This window comes from Euprymna scolopes, chromosome 6 (genome assembly GCF_053919585.1).
Source record: "Euprymna scolopes isolate OS-2025 chromosome 6, ASM5391958v1, whole genome shotgun sequence".
In the NCBI taxonomy this organism is placed as follows: Eukaryota; Metazoa; Mollusca; class Cephalopoda; order Sepiida; family Sepiolidae; genus Euprymna; species Euprymna scolopes.
In genome coordinates, this window is record NC_136487.1 from 30,272,804 (window position 1) to 30,296,386 (window position 23,583).

General features: G+C 37.5%; 1 protein-coding gene across 2 annotated transcripts in view; it reads right to left on the reverse strand.

Annotated features, from left to right (window-relative positions):
* LOC145277600 (arachidonate 12-lipoxygenase, 12R-type-like) overlaps positions 1-23,583 on the reverse strand; it is a 162,243-nt gene that overhangs the window by 118,942 nt on the left and 19,718 nt on the right. Inside the window, exon 2 of one of the 2 annotated variants that reach the window (XM_080129117.1) lies at positions 9,087-9,167. In XM_080129117.1, the coding sequence (XP_079985243.1) occupies positions 9,087-9,160 (74 nt within the window). In that variant the 5' untranslated portion in view covers positions 9,161-9,167. Of the gene's footprint in view, positions 1-9,086; positions 9,182-23,583 lie in introns of both variants that reach the window. The other variant, XM_080129118.1, reaches the window with a different exon arrangement.

Genomic DNA, 23,583 nt, shown 5'->3' on the forward strand with positions numbered 1-23,583 from the left:
CTGCTATGCATTTAGTTGAAGTTCAACCTAAATGGAGACTCCCCTAGATATTATTGTAACCCTTTTGTTAAAACTGTAACAGTATTAACCTAAGTAATCTGGTTAATGTAGTGTCAGAATATATCTGGTTGTTACAGTTCATCTCCAATATTCTTATAGATGTCTGTGACATATTTCCATTGTATAGACGCCCGATGCGAGCAGAAATCCAACGATATCATTATACAAAACAGATATTAACCTTTGATCCTAGCTGGAAAACGAAGAAGGTATATTTCAGTTTCACACGCAACTCAACAACAACACCATCTTTTTTTTTTTTTTCATTGAGTCTTCTGAGATCGGGAGATCCTATTTATTAAAAAAGAGGATGAAAGATGATAACATATTACGAAAATTAAATTAGCGTATCTATATACTAATTTAATGTTTGCATTATGTTATTGCCTTCTGTCCTCCTTTTTAATAAATAGGATCTCATGATCGAATAAGTCATAATCTAAAAACCGTAACACACCTACGTATGTTAAAGGTCCTAAGGTATTAATCTATATATCTATAAAAGTGAGAATATGCATGACGATCTTTCCTAACCTATATACTGAACGAAGTTTTGATCTACAGACTTACATTTGGTATATAGAGTATTCAGACATGTGGAACACTTTTTAATTTGTTTTTGTTTGGAAAAAGTGTTGCTAACGGGTCAACATTGAAAAACCGGTATGTCAGGCTGGCCTAATTGTTATCGTACTTTACTCACTGTATTAAGGTTTTCGTTTCAATCTCAGCTCGAGTATTTTTTTACTTACTTGTGTAGAAAAAATAATAATTGTATCCACATGTCTCAGTTTTTATATGAATTAAAATATCATATTTATGCGTATTTTATGACCGGACAACGCCGGGGGGGCTGCTAGTATATAGATAATTTTAACCTGCAAGATAATTCTTACAGGAATCTTCATGGCATCATATGAATTCGAAGATTCTATTGTTAGCATTGGTTTCTCAGATATTTTTCTAGTCAGAATTAGTTCTTGAAATGTATTGGGTACTTACAGAAAAGACCACGTGAAAGTTGCCAACATCATAAATGAAAGTCATTTTAGTGAAATAAATAGAATTCGAACTTGGGACACTCGGTTTGTCAGTCCGTGTCGTTAACCACTGAACTATTGTAAACTTCATTTTAACAGTAAAAATATACATTTACTCTGAATTAAAAAAAAAAAAAATCCTGATACGAAGATAACGAAAACAAATAAGAAATACCTAAAACATTAGATTATATTAAAGAATTTTAGTAACAGTTAAAGGAATGATGGTGAACTAGACACAGTAAAGCATTGATAACAATGAATTTCTTAAATCAATATTTCCTTGAAACGCCATATAAGTATAACAATTAGATAACTAGAAATCAAGATACATAAAAAATAGATAATATAAAAAGGAAATATTTTAGCTAGACACTATAGAAATGCAATGGTAAAAATAAAAGATAAAAAATAAAAATACATAAAGCAAAAGGAAAAACAATCCAAACATTAGCCAGCAAAAGTTAATATATGAGAAATGAGTGAAGGGAAATAATTAAGTAAAGGATATATAGGCAAAGTTAATTATACTCATCTCCCTTGGGTGTCCTAACGTATATACAAATAAACAGGAAAATTTTAAATTGATAATAATATACAATAAGGAATAAATGGATAAAATACACTTGAGGTGGCAAATTAAATAACATGAAAATAGAGTTATTATAAATACGAAAGTACGGCTGTTTCAGTATTGACAGACAAATAAGTGAAAAATGGCTTTAATAAGCCTGTTTCAATATTAAAATTTAAAAAAATCGGTGGGTACCCGGCGTTGCCCGAGTGTTTTTGGGTGTGTGTGGTCGGTCGGAGGTGGGGGGTGTTAATGAAAACCTAAGAATAAGCGAAGTAAAAAAACAACAGAAAAACGAACGTAAAGTGAAAATGGCTTAAATAACCTTGCTTCAATATTAAAATAAAAAAAAGAGATCCCACATCACGATTCGAACCTAAAACGCTTAGATAAGGACCCAGCGCTCTAACCAACTGACCTAAGACGACGTACACTAAATTAGGTCATTGTTTAAATCTTTAAACTAAATCAGGTTACGACGTCGTATGACGCATGCGTAGAAGCGACATCGTCACGAGAGGATGGTTTTTTGCTGCTCCCTGTAGAAAAGTGCTGATTTCACGGTGAAAAAATTAACGTTTTTGGCCAGATTTTTGATATTTGTCTAGCGAAGAGTGGGGCTTTCATATGAGACCACATTTGTGAATTTTTGTTCTGTCTATTGAAAGTTTTCAGCAGACATAAACACACATACATACAAACAAAAAAACAAACACACATACATACACAAATTTTCGTTTTTATATTTATAGATTTAAAAATATTTACTTCGCTTATTCTTATGTTTGGATTATCCCCCACCGCCCGAGCACACACACCCCTAAACACCCGGGCAATGTCTGGTAGCCCCGCTTTATTTTTCAGATTTTTAAAAGAAGTTTTAACGTTCGTTTTTCTGTTTTCTTTTTTATTTATTTTTTTTACTTTGCTTATTCTTATGTTTTGATTAACACCCCCACCCTTGCCCGAGCACACACACCTCCAAACTCGGGCAACACCGGGTACCCCCGCTAGTCTATCTATAAATATAAAAGCGAAAATGTGTGTATGTATGTTCGTATGTTTGTATTCTGTTTGTGTGTCCGCTAAAAACTTTCGACAGACACGACGAAAATTCACAAACTCGGTATCAGATAAAGCTCCATCCTTCGCTCGAAAAATTGGCCAAAAACGTTAATTTTTTCACCCCAAAATCGACAATTTTCTACAGGTTGGGTCAACAAAAACGGTCCTCTCGTTACAACGACCGGTTCTACGCATGCGTCAGATGACGTCATGACCTGATTTACTTTAAATAGTTGAAAAACTAAATTTCATGTACGTCGCGTTAGCTCAGTTGGTTAGTGCGTTGGTTCGTTATCTAAACGTTTTGGGTTCGAATCGTGGTGTGAGATGTCTTCTTTTTTCGATTTTTTAAATTTAAATATTGAAAAAGTGTTATTTAAGCCATTTTTAACGTAACGTTCCTTTTTCTTTGTTTTTTTTCACTTAGCTTATCCACCTCCGACCACACACCCCAAAACACCCGGGTACACACCGATTTTTTAAATTTTAATATCGAAACAGGCTTATTTAAGCCATTTTTAACGTGTTCGTTTTTCTGTTTTGTTTTTTTTCGATTTTTACATTTAACATCGTTTGTTTGCCTTCCGTTAGTTGTTTTGTGATTTTCTTCGATGCTTTGATTACCCCCCCCCCGTTTAAATTCTAACGTTCGTTTTTATGTTTTCTATTTTGACTTCCCTTATAACAAGTAAACGTTGTCATTGACCTTATTTGCTACGTCGTCATCGTCACGCTCGACGACTTCCGTGTGCGCACCTGTCAATTTGGTTCTTACTTAAATAAATTCAAACATCTTTCAATAACTCATTCTGGCTGGCTGATTCTATTTTCAAACTTCGCTTCAGGGCTTCGGGTTCGATCCTACCAACTTTTACCCCCCCCCCAGTTTCTTTTTTATTTAACATCACACACACACCTCCAAACACCCGGGCAACGCCGAGTACCCCCGCTAGTCTATATATATAAAAGCGAAAATGTGTGTATGTATGTTCGCTTTTTGTGTATGCCCAAGAAAGGCTTTTTTCAGAGAAGCGGTCGGTCGGTTCACAACTTCTTTAAACTTTTTATATCACATATAAATCATAATATCTCCAAGTTAACAACGGAGCTCGCCTGTCTATTTAATTTGCTCGACTTCGGGAAGATAAATATTCAACATTTGTCGCTCGCCGCATGTGGATTGGGCTTTTTCCTATAATAAAAGCGACACTAATTCTGGCTGTATTTTCCGGCTGTCGCCGGAAATGTCCGAAAGCAATCAGATTTGATCAATCTGGAAATATTTTCCTTATATTAAACAATTGCTATTCAATTTGGACAAGGGAAGCTTGTACCCCAGAACCAAAATCTTGGGAAAATAAAAATAAAGAAAGCGTTCCCACATTAAATGAAATACTATCCCGCAGTCAAAGTTGACCTCATTAAGTCATTAAAACGTGCACCTGCCAAATCTAAGTAATTAAATAAATTCAAACGCGTTTCCGGTAGTATCTCGCGGTAGGCTAACGGTTAACGTCGCACGCTTTTTTCACACTTTAATTTCCAACTTCGCCTCAAGGGTTCGGGTTCGGTCCCCATACTCACCTACTAAAACTTTTTTTTATTTCAACCCTTCCCCCCGGAGTTTTTATTTACCTCCAAACACCCGGGAAACGCCGGGTACCTTCCGCTAGTATATATATAAAAGCGAAAATGTGTGTTTGTATATGTATGTGTGTTTGTATGTCTCGCAAACACTTTCCACACAGGTCACGGATTTTTGCCAGATCGGTACTATTTTTAACTTCCAACCTTCGCCCGACAAATATCGAAAAATTGGCCAAAAACGTTAATTATTTCACCCTGAAATAAGCAGTTTTCTACAGGGGGCAGCAAAAACCGTCCTCTCATGACGAGTTCGGTTCTATGCATGCGCTAATGACGTCGTTACCTGATTTAGTTTAAAGATTTGAAAAACTGACGCAATTTCGGCGACGTCGTCTTAGCTCAGTTAGTTAGTTGGGTTCGAATCGTGGTATAAGATGTCTTTTTTTCGATTTTTTAAATTTTAATATTGAAGCAAGCTTATTTAAGCCATTTTTCACGTGTTTTTCACCTTTTTCTGTTTTTTCACTTCACTTATTCTTAGGTTTGCATTAATAACCCCAACCCCCGTCGATCACACACACCGAAAAATACCCGGGCAACGCCGGGTACCCCCTCCCGCTTTTTCGATTTTTAAATTTTAATATTGAAACAGGGTAATTTAAGCCTTTTTCACGTGTTTTTTAGCGGAGTTTTATTTTTCAGATTTTTTAAAGAAGTTTTAACGTTCGTTTTTCTGTTTTCTTTTTGTTTTTGTTTTTCCGATTTTTACATTTAACATCGTTTGTTTGCCTTACGTTAGTTTTTTGTGTGTTTTTTCGATGTTTTTATGTTTTAACTTTCTTTATATAATATTTAATTTTTATTTGATATTTAAAATATTTACTTCGCTTATTCTTATGTTTTGATTAATCCCCCACTCCACCGACCGAGCACACACACCTCTAAACACCCGGGTAACGCCGGGTACCCCTCGCTAGTTATATAATAAAAGAGACGCAATTTACCCCCTCTGAACGAAACTACTTTAGGTTGACAACACCAGATGGCACATAAAAAAATAATATGTTTACATCATTAACCATTACGTTATCTAGCTAAAGACCACAATTTCATTCATTTCGTTATATTAAAAAATTACATTAAGTTCGAGAAACGCGATGACCATCATCGTACTGAACTACAGAGAAAGTAGCTAAAATTTCACCCTTCTACACCGCGTTCTTTTATAGATTTTGCTCATTTTCCTGGGTGGTAACCGTCCTTAACTGAATTTAGATTCCCAACACATACGCATATTATTACTCCTTAAATCCGAGACAAATAATGTTTTCTCCTTTCGACATATCCGGCGGAGGTGATTGGATGAAAAATTTTCATTCTACATTTTTAGCATTCGGCTATAAAACACGCCGCCATTGTTGGAACGTACACAATAGTCTTACGTTTTATTTATTTTTGACGAAAGTTTTCCGCTTAGAAACTATGAACTTTTACTATTTATTTTCAAAAATATTAAACTAACAAAACATAAATCACTGACGATACTTCATGACCACCTACATGAAAACACTTTTGCTTTTAATTTTAGAAAATTGTTTTATGACGCATTGAAATTTACCGCGTGGGGTATTTTTAGTATGAATGGGTGTCTGGGCAATTAAAGAACACAATAATCAATCCCAGGAAAGGTGACCTATAATAGTGTTACGAAGCTGTGTCCAGGCGATCAAAGAACACAATGGGAAATCCCGGGATTTAAAGCGACCTATATCCATGATACCTGGGAGTGTGTTAATATTACGTCAATCAGCCTAGAAAGCTACCCGATATTAAATGGGTTAGACCAAAACCAGCACAAAGTACAATAAACATGACCTAGAGAGTTGCAAAACAATAAAACACGTGGTGAGAAAAAGGTCACCGGGTCAAAGTGATATAAATAAAAGAGCGAAAACAGGGGAGATGGACACAAAGCGAAAATACAGGTTGACACAAAGTTCTGCGACCCACCCTCTTCCACTAAACTCCACCGCTGTTACTGTTGAAGTGTAAATTGTAAATAAACAAATCTGTATTATAAACAATAAACTATATCGTATTCATATTAAACGAAATAACTTTCCGTTTATACTACCAAGACGAGCATAGCAATTCATATATGTAACACTTCTTGGTATGTTGACGTGCCAAAAATGAATTACTGCGTTATTATATATTTATACTTTAGAAGACAATAAATGTTTTCCTTTACAAATACCTTCCGTTATTTAATTATTTACATTTCATAAACTATTTACTTCAGTTACAGTGAAAGACACTCGTAAAAAGAATTCATAATTAGATTTTAGTTTTGTAAGAGATATAACGATATAGTAATTCGCTTTCACTAAAATATCATTACGTTTCCTTTGTTTTTTATTTTTATTTGTTTTTTTTTCATTAAAATGTTTCACTAAATTTACATAAGTATAATTTAATCACGTTTGTGCGTTTTTTTGGTTTTGTTCGTGTATACAAAATATTTTCTTAGAACCTCCCCATGTTAAGAACAGCTTTCGAAAAAACACCAAAAACTTCCTGTGTTAAGACCGGATTTCGCGGTTTGGAGTGTTTATTCCGAAAGCCGTTCTTAACATGGGGGGATTGGGTATTTTTATTATACGTTGGCACAATAATACTCTGCGTTTCTTTTATTTTTCCTTTTTAAACCATTCCTTTACTTTTTTCTTCTTGGTCCACCGAGTATCGCAAAAAAACGACTTTAAACTGCAGAAGTACTGAAGTTTAACAATGAGTACATGTTTTTCTTTTTATATTAAAAGCGTTGAACAATACAAAGTACACTTTATTGGTACATATACATTTTTGGTACCGTGCTGAAATAGTATTGTTTTTTTTTTTATTTACAAAGCCATTTTAACCTTCAGGAGGAGAGCGTGAAACATGAATTTAACCTGCAAAAGATATTTCCAAATAGCGCGGTACCAAAATTGCATAACCAATGTAGAGGATGCATGTGATGGCAGAGCGCGATAACCTCTGCGATCATATGCATCTGAGAACTAAAATCTTTATTAATAATTAGTGGGGGTACCCAGCGTTGGCCGGTTGTTCGGAGGTGTGTGTAAGGGGGGGGGGGTAAAGTAAAGAATAATTGAAGTAATAACCCTGTTTAAATATTAAAAAAACACGATGTTAAACTTTTTTTTAAAAATCACCAAAACCAAAAGAAAAAAAAAGAAAAAAAAAACAGCGAACAAACGTAAAACTTCTTTAAAAAATAAATCGGAAAAATAAAAAGCAAAAATCAGGGAAAAAATGAACGTGTTCGGAAAGACAAAATTTAAAAAAAAAACACAGCGAAAAGCGAAAAAAAAACTGGTATAAACAATCCTTCGATTCGGTTAAGTACATCGTGCATTTCGCCCAGTTGAAAGCATGGAACGAAAAGGAACGTTGAAATTTAACTCTAGTTTTTTTTAAGCAATTACGAAGTAAAGAAAACCCAAACCGGTATTCATTCGTAATTCTCCCTTGTGAACGATACGACAACGGTGTAAGTGGTGGTGGGGAAGGGGAAATTTATTAGAGCGAAAAGATTTTACTATTTCCATTGATTTTATCCGATTTTGGCAGTGAAATCTCAGCATAAAAATAAAGGAATCTACGATTATCGAGGAAGTGGAGACGTAATAGGCCTATACCACACCTCAGATATTGTGTTGCAGTTTGTGCATATTACATTTGCATGAAATGTCTTGATTTTTAATCTTATAAAGGTCAAAATCAGAGGGGAAAAACGTGTTCATTTTATATATATATAGGGATGAATACATATCGAAAATTATAGGATAATGTGACTATTATTTGATTTTTCTCTAGATTTCTTAAACATGGGTATATCTACTGCTTCACAAACATCACTACATAGGAAAATTGTCTCGCATTTACATTATTTTTGTATTCTCTAAAACATTTGTAAAAATTATTAGCAGTTTGTTTAAAGCTTCTTTTAAATTGTAAAAGAATGTTAGGTTGATAATATTAAATTACACTTACATAGTGTTACACAAAAGGGTGGTTTAAACCTGTGGCGAGCGTTGGAGATACATAATATTATTACACGTATTAAAAAAATAAAACAACCGATTCAACTATTTTGGCAATACAGACCTTAGTAATTTAATATTTGACCAACAACAAAAATAACAGCCGTATTTGAATTTGTATGCAGGGGAGGGGGTGCCCGGCTAGTATATAATAATTGATATATGGAGAAAATAAATCTAAGGAGGTAAACTATATTAAATAAAAAAATAAAAGGAATAATTATTCATACGAAAGTAGAGCTGAAGGGGAAATAAATAACTAAAAAAGGGGGACCTGACTACCAACAGGAATAAACCCTGGACATCCAAGGTATGCATTTGTCTGTTGGTGACATGTAAATATTGCGTTTGAATATGTTTAGTTTCTCCATAGAATTGTCTAAAAGGTTTTCTACATTTAAAAATACAGTAACAACATATTTTACTATTTGTTGAATGTAGCTAACGAAACAGATATGTAACGTGCTCTTATGAGAAAATAAAAGAACTTGTGTTTTCAGAAATTGTGAATTGAACTTGATGATGTGTTTATGTCTAATTAACTAAACGACGGAAAAAAAGTGTTCTTTTTTTTTAACGTCAGGTTTTTAAGTGAGGACAAAAAGAAAAACAGCTATAAAATCATTAAAGGTTTAAAAGATATTTACTTACCAATAAATCAACAGGGCCAACAAGAAAACAGCAAAACTAATAAATAGTATGACTGCAGTAACAACGGATCCCATTGCAGCCCTAAAAAGAAAAAGCTAGATGACATTAAGCATTATTCACAAAACGAGGAATTATCGGAAGTCATTTTTTACTGTCTTGTAAAATAATGTATAAATTGCCATATTTTGTTTTTATTTCAGCTTCTTTTTTATTTTTTTAGAAAATAAATTGTAAATACTGATTACTATCAAGTAATATAAAAATAATGTTCGATTAAAATAATGAAAAATTAATATCTGAGAATAAGTAATATTAATTTTAATCAAAAACTGTGTATAAAAGTAATAATACATAATAATAAACAATCAGAGGGGAAAAACTTGTTCATTTTATATATATATAGGGATGAATACATATCGAAAATTATAGGATAATGTGACTATTATTTGATTTTTCTCTAGATTTCTTAAACATGGGTATATCTACTGCTTCACAAACATCACTACATAGGAACATTGTCTCGCATTTACATTATTTTTGTATTCTCTAAAACATTTGTAAAAATTATTAGCAGTTTGTTTAAAGCTTCTTTTAAATTGTAAAAAAAAATGTTAGGATGATATTCTACCACCTCATTAAGACCCATAAAACAGGCCCCACCACCAAAATAAGACCCATAGTATCCAGCAAAGAAGGGCCACTCTACAAAATTTCCTGACTTCTTTCCCACCTCTTAAAACCACTTCTTCCAACCTTCCTGGGACACGTCAGCAGCTAATGAAGTCATCTCTAGGTTACGTTCACTTTCACCAGAACAACTCAAGCACAACAGATACGCCTTCAGCCTAGACTTCGTCGCCCTCTACACATCTGTCCCTGCATACCCGGCATTTGACATAATTGCCGACTGCATTTCGTCCTGTAACCTCTATTGCTTTGGCCTCACTGGAACTGATATACGTGACCTCCTAGAAATAATAATAGATAACACTTACTTCACATACAAACAAAGCACATATAAACAAATCACAGGATTGCCTATGGGGTCCAGCCTGTCAGGACTACTCGCTATCGCATTCATGGACAAACTCGAACGCAGCGCCCTCAAGTCTTGCTACTCCTACACCTTCTTCACGCGATATGTTGATGATATCCTACTCCTAACACCTTTCCGGGAGGACGCAAACTCAATTTTTAACATGTTTAACAACACCAACCCACACATTGAGTTCACCATCGACCACCTCGACAGCTCTGGATCCCTGGCACTTTTAGACTTCAGCCTCAAGATCTCCGAAGACGGTAATATATCCACCAAATTCTAGAAGAAACCCGCCTGTAGAGATCTCTTCGTACACTATAAATCTGCCCTCCCCCGTAAAGCTAAAATAAGCTATGCGAGGAATGAAATAGCGCACATCCGCAACAAATGCAGGAACGAAGTGGATAAAAATACCTGCACAAATAAATTCAACCAAGTTCTAGAAACCAATGGATACCCAAAACCAACCATTGAAAACCTCAATAAATCTAGAAGATGCACGCAACATTCTTCCTCTAACACCTGCTTTCTAAAGCTGCCTCATTTAAACGATAAGATCACAACAACCATCCGCAAAGCTATACACAGAGAGGGTCTAAACATACAACTTATACACACTGGGCCATCACTACGACAACATTTGTCAAAACGCAAAACCCACCTAAGCAACGTACCCTGCACCCTAACTAACTGCCCGATGAACACCACTAACATGTGCGACCGTACATACACAGTATATCGCATACAGTGCACCAAATGTGACCAATCATACGTCGGTAGCTCAGTGAGATACCTGCACATTAGAGTAAAAGAACGCATAGAAACACAAGCCTCTTCTGTTTGCAAACACCTTCACACATGCGGCAACACTAACAAATCCATCAGAGTAGATATTTTAGCCACCAAACGCAATGTTGGCAACCTTCGTATCAAAGAATCAATCCGGATTGCCAAATTACATCCCAAGATTAATCGCCGACATTAATTAGGCTTTTTATTCTTAAATTAATGCACACCATCCCACCATTGTATAATACAATTAAAAAATAAATAAACAAACAAAATAAAAAAGTAAATAAATAAATCCAAAATTAAATTAAAATAAACCAAAATAAATAAACATACAAAATAATAAATAAGCAATCTCTATTCAGGATTACTACACATTAATAATAATAACAATGTTTAACAATTAAATAGCAAGCCTAAGATATATGAATTAGATGGTGCGAGCATGTGGGCTACACGGCTACATGTATATGACTCATGCAAATTTATAAGTGTATATGCCCCAATATAACCCAATTGATTTCTCCAAAGAAACCTAACAATATTAATCGCAAATAACAATAAGACATAATACACCAAAAACAGAAATCAAAGTTAACTCAAATAAATAAATACATTATAAAAAAATAAAGATAAAAATACTAAAACTCTCGAAATAACTTCTAACCACTTCGTCATAACACATTGCATATATAAATAAATAATTATAGTTACTATATAATTGAATCAAAGATACAAGAATCCATAAATGAGTATATATGCACTACATAACGAATTAAATAAAATACCCCCAGTATGAGAATAATATCACTAAAATAAAATAAATAAGCAAATAAATAAATACACAAAAAGTAAGGCAACGTTATACATCTAACTGAGAAGAAATATCGGTAACGATTATCCCCCTTAGAACAACCCATCAAGTAGTCTCCCTTAACCAACCGATTTATTTAAAACCAACACAAAGTCAAGTATCTGCAGAATGTCTTCTTGGTTCCTCCTCTTCTCTTTTCTCTCTCCCAACAATCGAACACAGCATATAATAACAAAACTCTAAAGCACGTCTGACAGCACTGACTTCTGCCAACAGTCTGCCCCTCCTCTTAACAACACAGGCTTTTTATATCGCAAAATCGTTCACCTCTATTTGCATATTCTTCTAACTCACGTGATCACTACTCTATAAATAAGAGTCTTGACCATTTCTTTTCTTTCTTTTTATTTATTTTTGGTGACCGACCCGCACGTGGTCTATCCAGGTAAGTCACGCATTTCTCCACACTCCCCCCTGATCTCATGATCACAAACAGGACATGCGGGCAATCGTCGTTGGCGGGTACTCCTTCGAAGAAGCACTTCCTCATTGCTGTTTTCTTCATTACCACCATCATTACTACCAGTCTGTTCCATTATCCCGTCTCGTGGTTCCATAGGCGGTGTCTCACAATCAGGGCAGGGGGTCAGTATCCGTCTTTGTCGGGTACTTCTCCGAAGAATCGGAGGCGTCATCTCCTCGGTATGCTCCATCATCCCTTCTCGCTGGGTTTCGCAATCACGGGGGGGGCAGTATTCGTCTATGTCGAGTATTTCGATGAGGCATTACTTCCTTGTGTCCATCGCTCTCCTCACTATTGTCATCAGTATGTCCCATCATTCCCTCATCTGGTTCTGTTGGTGGTGTTTCTATGCTCACCTGAAGGGGCAGTAAGTGATCAGGATCATCTCTGAACGGTGTGTGATCCTCCTCATCGTCCTCAGAATCAGAAGAGGTATAACAAGGGCGGATATCTTTTACGTGACGTGGTATGCCACCAATCAACATGGTCTGAGGACTTATGATTTCATCTATTTTTCCCCGGAAAAATTTCGTAGTGCACCCAGCATTTGGGGGTTTTATCCAAACAAGGTCTCCCACCTGATATGGTGTATTGACAACACTCACCACTGATGGTATGGCATCAACTCCTTTCACACGCTGTTCATATTGGTAAATCCCATTGGCTGGTGCAGTTGCTGGTGTTGCATTGTCCTTGGGTGTTATATTATACCAGTACACAGCTTCTGGAATAGAGCACTGCGTCCTGGCTGCAATTCTTTTGATGGTGCGGTGACACCGTTCTGCTATACCATTACCCTCGGGATAATATGCACACCGATAATGCATTTTAATCCCCCATTCGTGCACGAATTTCTGAAATTCTTGACATCGAAATGTGGCGGCATTATCAGTCAGAATTTCAATCGGGGCACCACGTTAAAAAAAGACGGCTCTCAACTGTTGTATAATGCTGGCTGCATCCTGTCGTGTCAACAGGCGCCATATTGTGAAACTCGTCGGGCCACAATCCGTCATGGTCAAAAAATGTTTGCCCCCATAATGTGTTATGTCCATCCCTACTCGCTGCCAGTTGCCCTCCACCTCGAGCTTCCCTTTTTGCCATTGGGATGGTGCCGGATCAATTCTCTGACACTCTTCACACGAACGTATGGCTGCTTTCACTGATGCTTTTGTAGTTGCAGGGCATACTCTTCGGACAAAATATGCAGTCCTCTGAATTCCAGGATGTCCAATCTGCTGGTGTATCATACGGATCTGGTCAGGTGTTAATTGATCCGTTACAGTCGCGCATGTTTGTTGTTGAAGATCGGATCCCTGCCTCATTGCATCGATCCACCTCTTTGGTACTCGAGTCAAGCTATCAGCCAAATTCTGCATCGACGAGACTAACGTAATGTCTACCTGCAAGCTGTATTCGTCAACTAGACGCTTAATTATTGCTAGTCTCCTTCGTACTAGCATTTCACTTGCAGCTCTAGTCTTAACTCGAGCCTTTCCAGTCAAGGTGTCGGTTAACCAATGGTAAACACACAATGAGTCAGTGTGGAGATGCACAACATTAGTCTGCCATTGCAATGCGAGATTAAGACCTTTTAACGTGGCATCAAGTTCTGCCAAATTTATATGTTGGGCATCATTTTTCGGACGAAGCCAGCATGCATCTTCCACAACAACACCTAGTTGCTCCAACACGACACCTGTAGCCAACGAACTTGCGTCAACCCATGCATTTAGTTCGTTTCCAGACACTTGCCACTCACCCCGGGCAGGGTCATTCCTATGCACTCTGGACAACATTTCAGCCATCATTTGTTGGAGAGAATCATCATCCGCAACATCGTCCCATCCTTTTGTTACTGTAGTCACTCGTCTTTTCACCACTCCTGTTGCCGATCGGAGCCATCCACAGACAGGTAGATGTCCTACCAATTTACCACAGATAGAAAACACAGTACGTCTTGTTAATACATTGGGTAACTTTGGAAGTGGGCTCCCTCGTTTCCATCGCAACGTATTGCCCTCCTCCCAGACCTCGAGGCCTAGCACGGGCACTCCATCCTTTAGGCGCTTAGGGTCTTTGCTTATTAACCCAAACGCTTTCAGTTTTATTCGAACTGCATCCGCAGACATTATGTCCTCATTAACATAGATGTCATCTATGTAGGCTGAAGCAGCTTTTGCTGTGGTCTCATCCTGCATCAAAACAGTTTTAATAATGGTTGTCATAATCAAGGGTGCTACGTTTAGGCCAAAACCCAAACGTGTCAAACAATATAGTTTTCCCTTGAGTAGTACTTTCTGAAACGGCCATAATGACTCATGGACACGTATCTGCAGGTAGGCCCTCTTTAGATCCAGAAGTGCTACATTGCTCCCTTTTTGACGCCACTCTCTCAGTTTAGCAGCGCACACATCTGCGTTTCCGGTAAACGCATCAACATGCCGATTCAACTCTCGGTAATCCATTACGGGACGAATTTTTTCTTTGGTAGGTTGTTCAACAGCCATGAGCGGAATTAATCCCTTGGGTGGTCCCAGACGTTCCTGTGGGTATGGTATTAACCAACCGTTGTCAATCCACATCTGAAGTTCTTCTTCATATGCGGCCCTATTCTTGGTAGAAACTGCATACTCTGGAATCGTGTTGCACAGCCGATCTGGTTCCTGGCCCATGGCCCATTTCCACTTTGCAGTCCACACCCTTTCGTTGTCATCAAATGTAGCACAGAAGTCCTTTTCTTCAATCGACATGGCTGCACAGACGTCTTTCCCTTCTCCAAGCCTGATACCTCTAGCTGCTGTGATTGTAACGCCTCCTAGTGCTTGTATTGCATCAATTCCAAGCAACATGTCGTAGCCAAGGGGTTTCTCCTGCATCACCAGAACGTCAACTTTAGCTGTGTCACCCTTCTCAGTGCAGATTGTGACTGTCCCTTCACCACAACATACCCGTGATAAGCCATTGATGGTCATAACGCCAACTGGGTTCCTCCGCCACACCGGACAGCAATGGGCACTAACTATAGACCGGGAACACCCCGTGTCTATAAGTGCTGAACACTGCACATCATCAAGTTTAACGCTAATGACAGGCAATCCTGTGTTTATTGGTTGGCAGGGGGCAAGGGTAGCGATAGTACCTTGCCCCCAACTTCGTTTCCCGAACAGTTGCGAGATATGTGCCCAAACTTATTGCAGCGATAGCATTGCACTGGTCTCTTTGATTGTGGATATACACCTCTCCTATCACTCCGGCACTCTTTAGCAAAATGATTGGCCTCCCCACATTTATAGCACACTGGGGTGGCATGCTTATTACTATCTGGAAGAGAGTCCACATTGCCTCCATGTCGAAAACGAGCTGCTGCTGCAATTGGTTCCTGTTCCTTACAGATGTTTCGAGCTCGGGCCAATAACTCATCAGTTGACAATTCATCGATTCTTGATGATGCCCGCAACAGTTTACTGACCTCCTCGGGTAGGCCTACCAAAAAAGCACAGCTTAATATTTTATCGTTGACCCCACCAAACGGTACAGATAATTTTCGCAGGTCGGCTAGGTACACGTCGACTGTTTTCTTTGGGTTGAAGTGTCCGGCTCGTGAACTGTTGCCACGCAACAAATGGATCTGTACCAAACGCTGTATACAGGCTCTGCTTGATTTCATCCCAGTCTGGTTCATCCCCGAGTTGTTGGTAGACTGCATAGGCCCCTCCGGTTAGCCTCAAAGGGATAACTGTGGCTGGTTCTTTAATTTTGCACAGTTTACAGATTTTCTCTGCCTTTTCAATCCATTCAACGACAGCCGGTCCAGTGGTAGATCCGTCGAACTCGGGTATTAAGCGAATGTCGAATCTGTCCATTGTTAGTAACCGCACACCAAGCGCCGAAATAGCTTAAAACCAACACAAAGTCAAGTATCTGCAGAATGTCTTCTTGGTTCCTCCTCTTCTCTTTTCTCTCTCCCAACAATCGAACACAGCATATAATAACAAAACTCTAAAGCACGTCTGACAGCACTGACTTCTGCCAACAGTCTGCCCCTCCTCTTAACAACACAGGCTTTTTATATCGCAAAATCGTTCACCTCTATTTGCATATTCTTCTAACTCACGTGATCACTACTCTATAAATAAGAGTCTTGACCATTTCTTTTCTTTCTTTTTATTTATTTGTGGTGACCGACCCGCACGTGGTCTATCCAGGTAAGTCACGCATTTCTCCACATTATTCTAAGTCTACGCCCCCACTACCTCAAACAGAACGCAGAAACACAAACAACAAATAAATTAGTTAATTAAATCTCCTCAATATAAACATAAACTACTATAAAAATAAATAAATAAATAAAATAATAAATAAATTAGAAATAAAAATAAGTAAAAGAAAAAACAAACAAACTCAATCATATTAAATTAAAAAGCCACCAACAAGGTCCGGACAATTATTTAGCCCGATACTGTTACTATTTACTGTTTACAACAACACGTCTGAACCAAAGATAAACTATTATGAAAAAAAAACAAAAAAAAACAAATAAATAAAATAAAATATAATATAATATAAATAATTTAGAAATATAAAATAAGAATTGAGAAAAAAACCCTAACCATATACTACCCACAAGTCCCGAGCGATGATTTGCTGCGGTATAGTTACTGCTTACAACAGCACGTTTGTCAAAGTCAAGTAAATATCTGACGAAGAGATCTTTCTCGAAATATTATATTACCCGAGCATACCACCAGAGCGACTTTCCCAGGTGACCACTGTGCAAATATAAATATACTGCGTATATCAAATATGTACACATGTGTTTATAAGTTGTATTAATAAATTTCTCACCTGCTTCAGCTTGTGTCTTTCCGTTACTTCTGCATTGTACCGCCTTCTACAATTCTATTTAACTAAATAATAATTATTTTTTATTAATTATTTTGATTATTATATTGTACTTAAATTGTAGTAATTTCAAAAGGTAAAACATATGACTAGGTGGCATCAGCTAGAATGGAAACAAAATCATTCAACTTTCAACAATTAATCGCTACTATATGAGCTAGAATTTCATGCATATCAAAGCTTTGCAAATTAACCAACTTAAACATGTAAATGTACATGAGTGGAGGCAACACATAAAGTCGTTTTTATTCATGTCAAGTTACAATTTTTAAGTTTTCCCCTTAGCAACTATTTGTACCGGTTTAAAACTAAAGCCAAATTCGTTCCAGATGCTTGAGGTCATATATATCAAGTTTCAAGGTAGAAGGCCAAAACTTTACAGAGGGGTTTGGTAGAGATTGTTCGGCGCATACACAGGCAATTACACTTTATGTATATATATATATATATATATATATATATATATATATATATATATATATATTTGAAGAAAAATTCAGTACGAAAAATTATAAATGTTTATATCTTTTCTGTATTTATTTCCTGTGTGTTGACGTGTAGGAATACAAAATTTCAAAAGCACATAATTTTCAACCGATATTTCGGTTTTCCTCTGTGTGAATGATCATGTATATATATATATATATATATATATATATATATATATATATATATATAGAGAGAGAGAGAGAGAGAGAGAGAGAGAGAGAGACAGGATGTGTACCCTATCTGAGAACACCTTAAACACTTTTAGAAAAACAGAAAATCAAACTGTTAAATTGTTAAATTTTGCATTTTTTTGTAACAAAAAATAAATTTTAAAATGAGCTTATTCATATTTGATAACTCTTAAATAAAAATCAACTCTGTAAATAAGAATCTCTTAAGGAAAGTATCTCTAAAACAAACTTACAAATAAAAACAATCTACAAATAAAGTAATCTATCAAAATATCGCTACTATTTTATCTTTCAGCTTTTTCGTCTAATTTATCGTTTTATTATTTGCAATTTTTAATTTTGACTCTAATGAATGTCAAGTTGTTAAGAAATGTAGTTAACCACGGCTACCGAGAGAAAAGGAGAACAGTTAATATGAAGCGTGACGTCATTACCAGATCAACATATAGGTAAAGTGTGCCTAAAGTTTCCTGTGTTTAACCACATGGCCACGCTAATATTTTTCGTTGCCTTAGAGAATGGCCGTGATAATTTTATGAGGATAGTCCAAACGTGCATGTATTTTCTTGTCCTAAAGAGAAAGAACAATTCTCCATTTGGATTATTATATAATTGCAATTATTATAATTGCACATTAGAATAATTTTAATCTAACAAAATATAGCAGTAAGTGAAATTGTTTTTCAACTTTTCTTATGTGTCTATCGAAGAAAGTTGATAATTCTAAACTATATCTAATCATACATAAACTCCCCTTCTTTCTCTCTCTCTCTCTTTCTCTCTCTCTCTTTCTCTCTCTCTTTCTCTCTCTCAAACCAATCCTGTTGCAAATCTAGTTGCTTCCACTACATGAATTTTTACCTATCCCCTCTCCCATTAACAATGAAAATCGAAAGCATAGTAATGTCTTTTAATCAATTCGTGGAATGTAACTCTCAGTAGATATATAACCAAATGACTGATTAATATTAACAGCCCATCCAGGGTTGCAGAAATACCTGGTTTAGGACCCATGCGCGAGGCAAACACACTCGGTGCTGATGGACCCGTAGATCTTCCCTGGCCATCAGAGGAAAAACTCTGAAGCTAAACCTAGGGGAGGGAGGCCTCTTCAATCCTGGACGACAACCTTCCTAGAGCTGGTTACTCAAACAAATTACCGGTTGGCAAAATAAACTGTTTACGGGGGAGATAGGCTCCGTCTATCGCCCGGCTTCATACTCCTTCTTTGCCTATTAGCAAGGCGTAGAGGTGCTACCACAGGGACTCGATAGAATCACCCAATGGTTGACCTTGTTTCCTGATTAGGGCAATGGACGCCGTTTTATCCGTTCCCACCATATCCCACCCCCCTAAACTGGATACTGTGGGGGTTCCTCGGTACCATATATACCGGTACAGTTGGACTGGGCTGACTTTTGTCTGATGGGTTGAGGGTACCGGATGGACAGTTCCTGGCTGCTGTTTCCGACTGGCAGTACAGGTGCCCTAACTCTTTGGTAGCGCTTAGAGCGGCTGCTCAATTAACAGGTGTATAATATTGGGATGCTTGTAGTGCCATGTCGCGCATGTAAAGGGGCCCTGCATTCATCCCCGGTGGGCTTTCCTTAGGCCACAATCCTGTAGGTGAGGACAGCTGATGGTCTACTTGTATTGCATGTCTGATATTCAGCACAACCACTTGTCCAGCACCCTCTTACTCACCCTAACTGGAATTCTTAAACTAAATAAAATGAAATGACAGCTCAAACAAAAATTACACCCAAACCAGGAACAAACTCAAAGAAAACCAACCTTGGGCTTGGAGTCTATATTCGACTCCCCCTGATAAGAAAAACGAAACTAGAATCAGATGACTAGGCCTTTATGTGCTTCAGGCAAAACATGCAACATAATATCAGCTACTTGTATTTTCTCTATCGCTTTCTCTCAACCCAGGACTGTACCCTAATAAAAAAAGTCTTTGACAGCATAGATATAGCACTCTTCCTCGATACTAGCGCACAAGTACATGTATTTGGTGAATTCAATGTCCACCACAGTAACTAGCTTGGATTTTCTACGTACACAGACGCAGCTGGTAGCACAACACATAGCTTCTCCATATATCATTCCCTATCACAGACGGTTACATTTCCGACACGTTTCCCAGACCAGCAAGATCAACATGCCTCATTCTAGATCTATTTCTGACCACAGTTCCAGATGATGTACAACAACAGCCCGCTCAGGAATGCTGACCACGCTGTGATAATGGTAGAAATCGCCCTAAATTCGTGACCCAAAACCGAAGACCCACTGCTCAAAACAATGAGATATTACAAGAAAGCTGACTAGGAAGCCACCAGGGAACTCATCAGATATGCCTCATGGGGAAATACCTTTTCTCTTCCAGCTGAATAGTGCGTAAATGAGACCACTGAATGGTTCAAAACTGCAATTGAAGCACATGTTTCCACACGGAAATTCTATAGAAATCCCCACTCTCCCTAATGGTTTACTTCTACTTTTACAGCTGCCATTGCGCAAAGGCAGCATGCGTACCGCAGATTAAACCAACATAAGTCCAGTTCAAACAAACAAAAAAATATAGAAGCTAGAAGTAATTGTAAGAGAGAAATAGCGACTGATAAGACAGTATACAATGAAATCACCAGTAAACGCATCGAAGCGCAGAAATTAGGAACCCGTGATTTCTGGAAAATCTAAAACAGTGTAATAAACAATATGCAGTCAACGATTCACCCACTATCAAACATTCATGAAGTTGTTTGCATGGCAACCGACAAAGTTAATTTGCTTGCCAGTCGGTTTGCCTCCAACTCCATGTTGGGACCAGCACATCACTCCCTCCCTGATTTTCCTTTGCGGACAGACGCCACACTAGATTATTTGAAAATGGCCACTTCTCATGTACATGGTATCATAAAAACTTAGACACCTCAAAAGCATGTGGAACCGATCTCATCCCGTCTGTGCTATTAAAAAAAATGCTCTGCTGACGTTGCTCCATTTCTCTCCAAACTTTTTAACAGATGCCTTAACAAATCTTGCTTTCCTGATTGCTGGAAAACTGCTTCTGTGGTACCAGTTTTCAAGAATTCTGGTGACAGAACTGACCCAGTAAATTTTCGCCCCATTAGTCTTCTCCCGCTTTTCGCAAACATATTTGAGTCCTTAATTGATCAAGCTATAGTCCAATACTTTACGGCTGCTAAACTCCTGACCGACAAAAAATATGGATTTAGGCAAGCCCGTTCCACGGCAGATGTCTTAACTGTAATCTCTGAACGCATATACCGTTCGCTGGACAAAACAGGGAGGATAGAGCGGTAGCCTTCGACATATCTTAGGCTTTTGACAGGGTATGGCATGAGGGTCTCCAAAGGAAAATTAGATCATATGGTAACACTGCCAAAAATACATAATATAATTAAACCCTTCCAAAGCAAGAGAACAATCCAATTGTCCTCGACGGTCGTACATCTAAACAATATGATATAAATGCGGAGGTACCTCAAGGTTCAATCCTTATTATTCATGATATTCATATTTGACCTCCCTAATAAAATTGTTTCTGAGATGGGTATATTTGCTGATGACACCACTCTCTATAACAGGTACGAGGGGAAAACAAATGGGCATATATCCAAGGAAATGGCAGAAACACTAGAGGATGACCTCCAATCTGAAGTGGAATGGGGACAAAAATTGATGGTCACATCCAATGCTACCAAGACTAAACTTGTTTTCTTCAATAATTACAAGAAACCTTCTCTGCCATCAATAGCAATGGACAAGAACACATTATCCGAAAGTACTTCCTTTAAACTCCTCGGCCTAACATTTACAAGGAACATGAACTGGAATAGATACATTGAGAGCATTGCCAAGGCTGCTGCAAGGAGGATGGGCTTTCTCTACCGTGCTTGAAAACTAGTTACGTCTCAAAGTATCATGTATCTCTATAAGGTTATATATGGAGTACTGTTTTCACATTTCGGCTGGTGCATCTGCTGCCTGTCTCTCGCTCCTGGTCAGGGTTCAAAAGAGAGTCGCCAACCTGATAGGTCCTGATCTGTCATCTAGGCTTCAGCCTCTGTATCATCGACGAAATGTTGCATCTCTCTGCCTGTTCTACAAGTACTTTCATGGTGAATACTCTTACGAATTACAAGCACTCGTACCCCCTAGACTTGAATACTTCTGACAAACTCGACAAGCAGTTAAGTCTCACCCCTTCACAGTAGAGATCCCTAGGTGAAAGAAAGCCTTCTACTCCAATAGTTTATTCCCCAGAACTGCTAGACTTTGGAACTCTCTTCCAGGATTCTGTTTTCACAACTGTACTGACATGCAGAAGTTCAAGTGTCATGTGAACCAACATCTTGCTATCAGCTCCCTTCATCATGCCCCTGCAACTTATGTCCCAGATAATAGCCCCCTACTTTAAAGTGGCACTGTGTCTTGTTTGGGGTGAACAGTGAAAAAAGAAGAAGAAGAAGAAGAAGAAGAAGAAGAAGAAACAGATTTAGATGATATCGACTAGCTGTGAAGGGTCAGGGAAGGCTGGAAGTGTGCAGTTCAAATCTGGTACATTGAGGAGGCATTTTGTCACCCAAACCCTAGGAAATACCAATGGCTGATGCCAACGAAAAACCAACGGAAAACGGCTACTGCGATAACGTGTAATTATTTGCACGAGTGGTCAAGTGGTGGAGAACACTGGAAATCTGGGGAGACTTGGTCTCCAGGCAACACCACAGGGTACTGTCAGTGAGCGATCACTGATGATGGCCTGTGAGACAACTTCTCGTGAGTGAAATACAACTACTACTACTACTACTACTACTACTACTACTACTGCTACTACTACTGCTACTACTATTACTACTACTACTAATAATAATGACCCCTCCCAAATTCCCCAACACTAAATATAATTTCTGCATTAAATATAATAGTTATTTAAATATTTCAACATATAATCTTGTGGGGAAAATCCAGCTCCCCAATAAGAGGTACTCTGGATAGGAACAAAAATAAAAATTGTGTATATCGTGAAAGATTTCTCCTTTACCGACCGAGGACAGAAAAGGGTGAAGTATAGCATCTGAACAGATGTTACACTGTGACCTTTTCCCGAAGGCCAAGAATTGTTTTTTTTAATATGTTTCTTTAATTGTTTGCTCCTTAAATTCATAATTCAGTTTTACCAGCATTAGATTGTATATTGCTTTAAAATTAAGTAATTTTACATATATAATATTTATATTTTATATGGAATAAAGTCAGGTTTTATACTGGGTTCCTTTCTTTTCTTTTTTTTTTTTACATGTTTTAATGCTCTTTGTAACAAATACCCTCATATACTATCGACAGTGACAATTTGACAAATCTTACCTACGTTGCCTGCAGGCATTTTTCAGTTAGAAGGCCTTCTATATCTCGGTTGCCGTAAGTTAACCCTATATTTTATGACGTGTTGGATATAGCTAATTTCGTTTTGTTTTCGCCAAATTTCTATAAGTATTTAATAACAATAACTCTAACCCCACCCTGTCAGCTAGACGGATAGAAAGTGTCAAATAAATGTAGAACATAGGTCGTAACTCTAGCGCGGTTTAATGACAAGAGAGCATATAATAAAATATAGTAAAACTAGCAGACCGTCCGGCTTTGCCCGGTCGTAAAATAGACATACATGTTTTATTTTAATTAGTGCAGATTTCTTATTTACTATA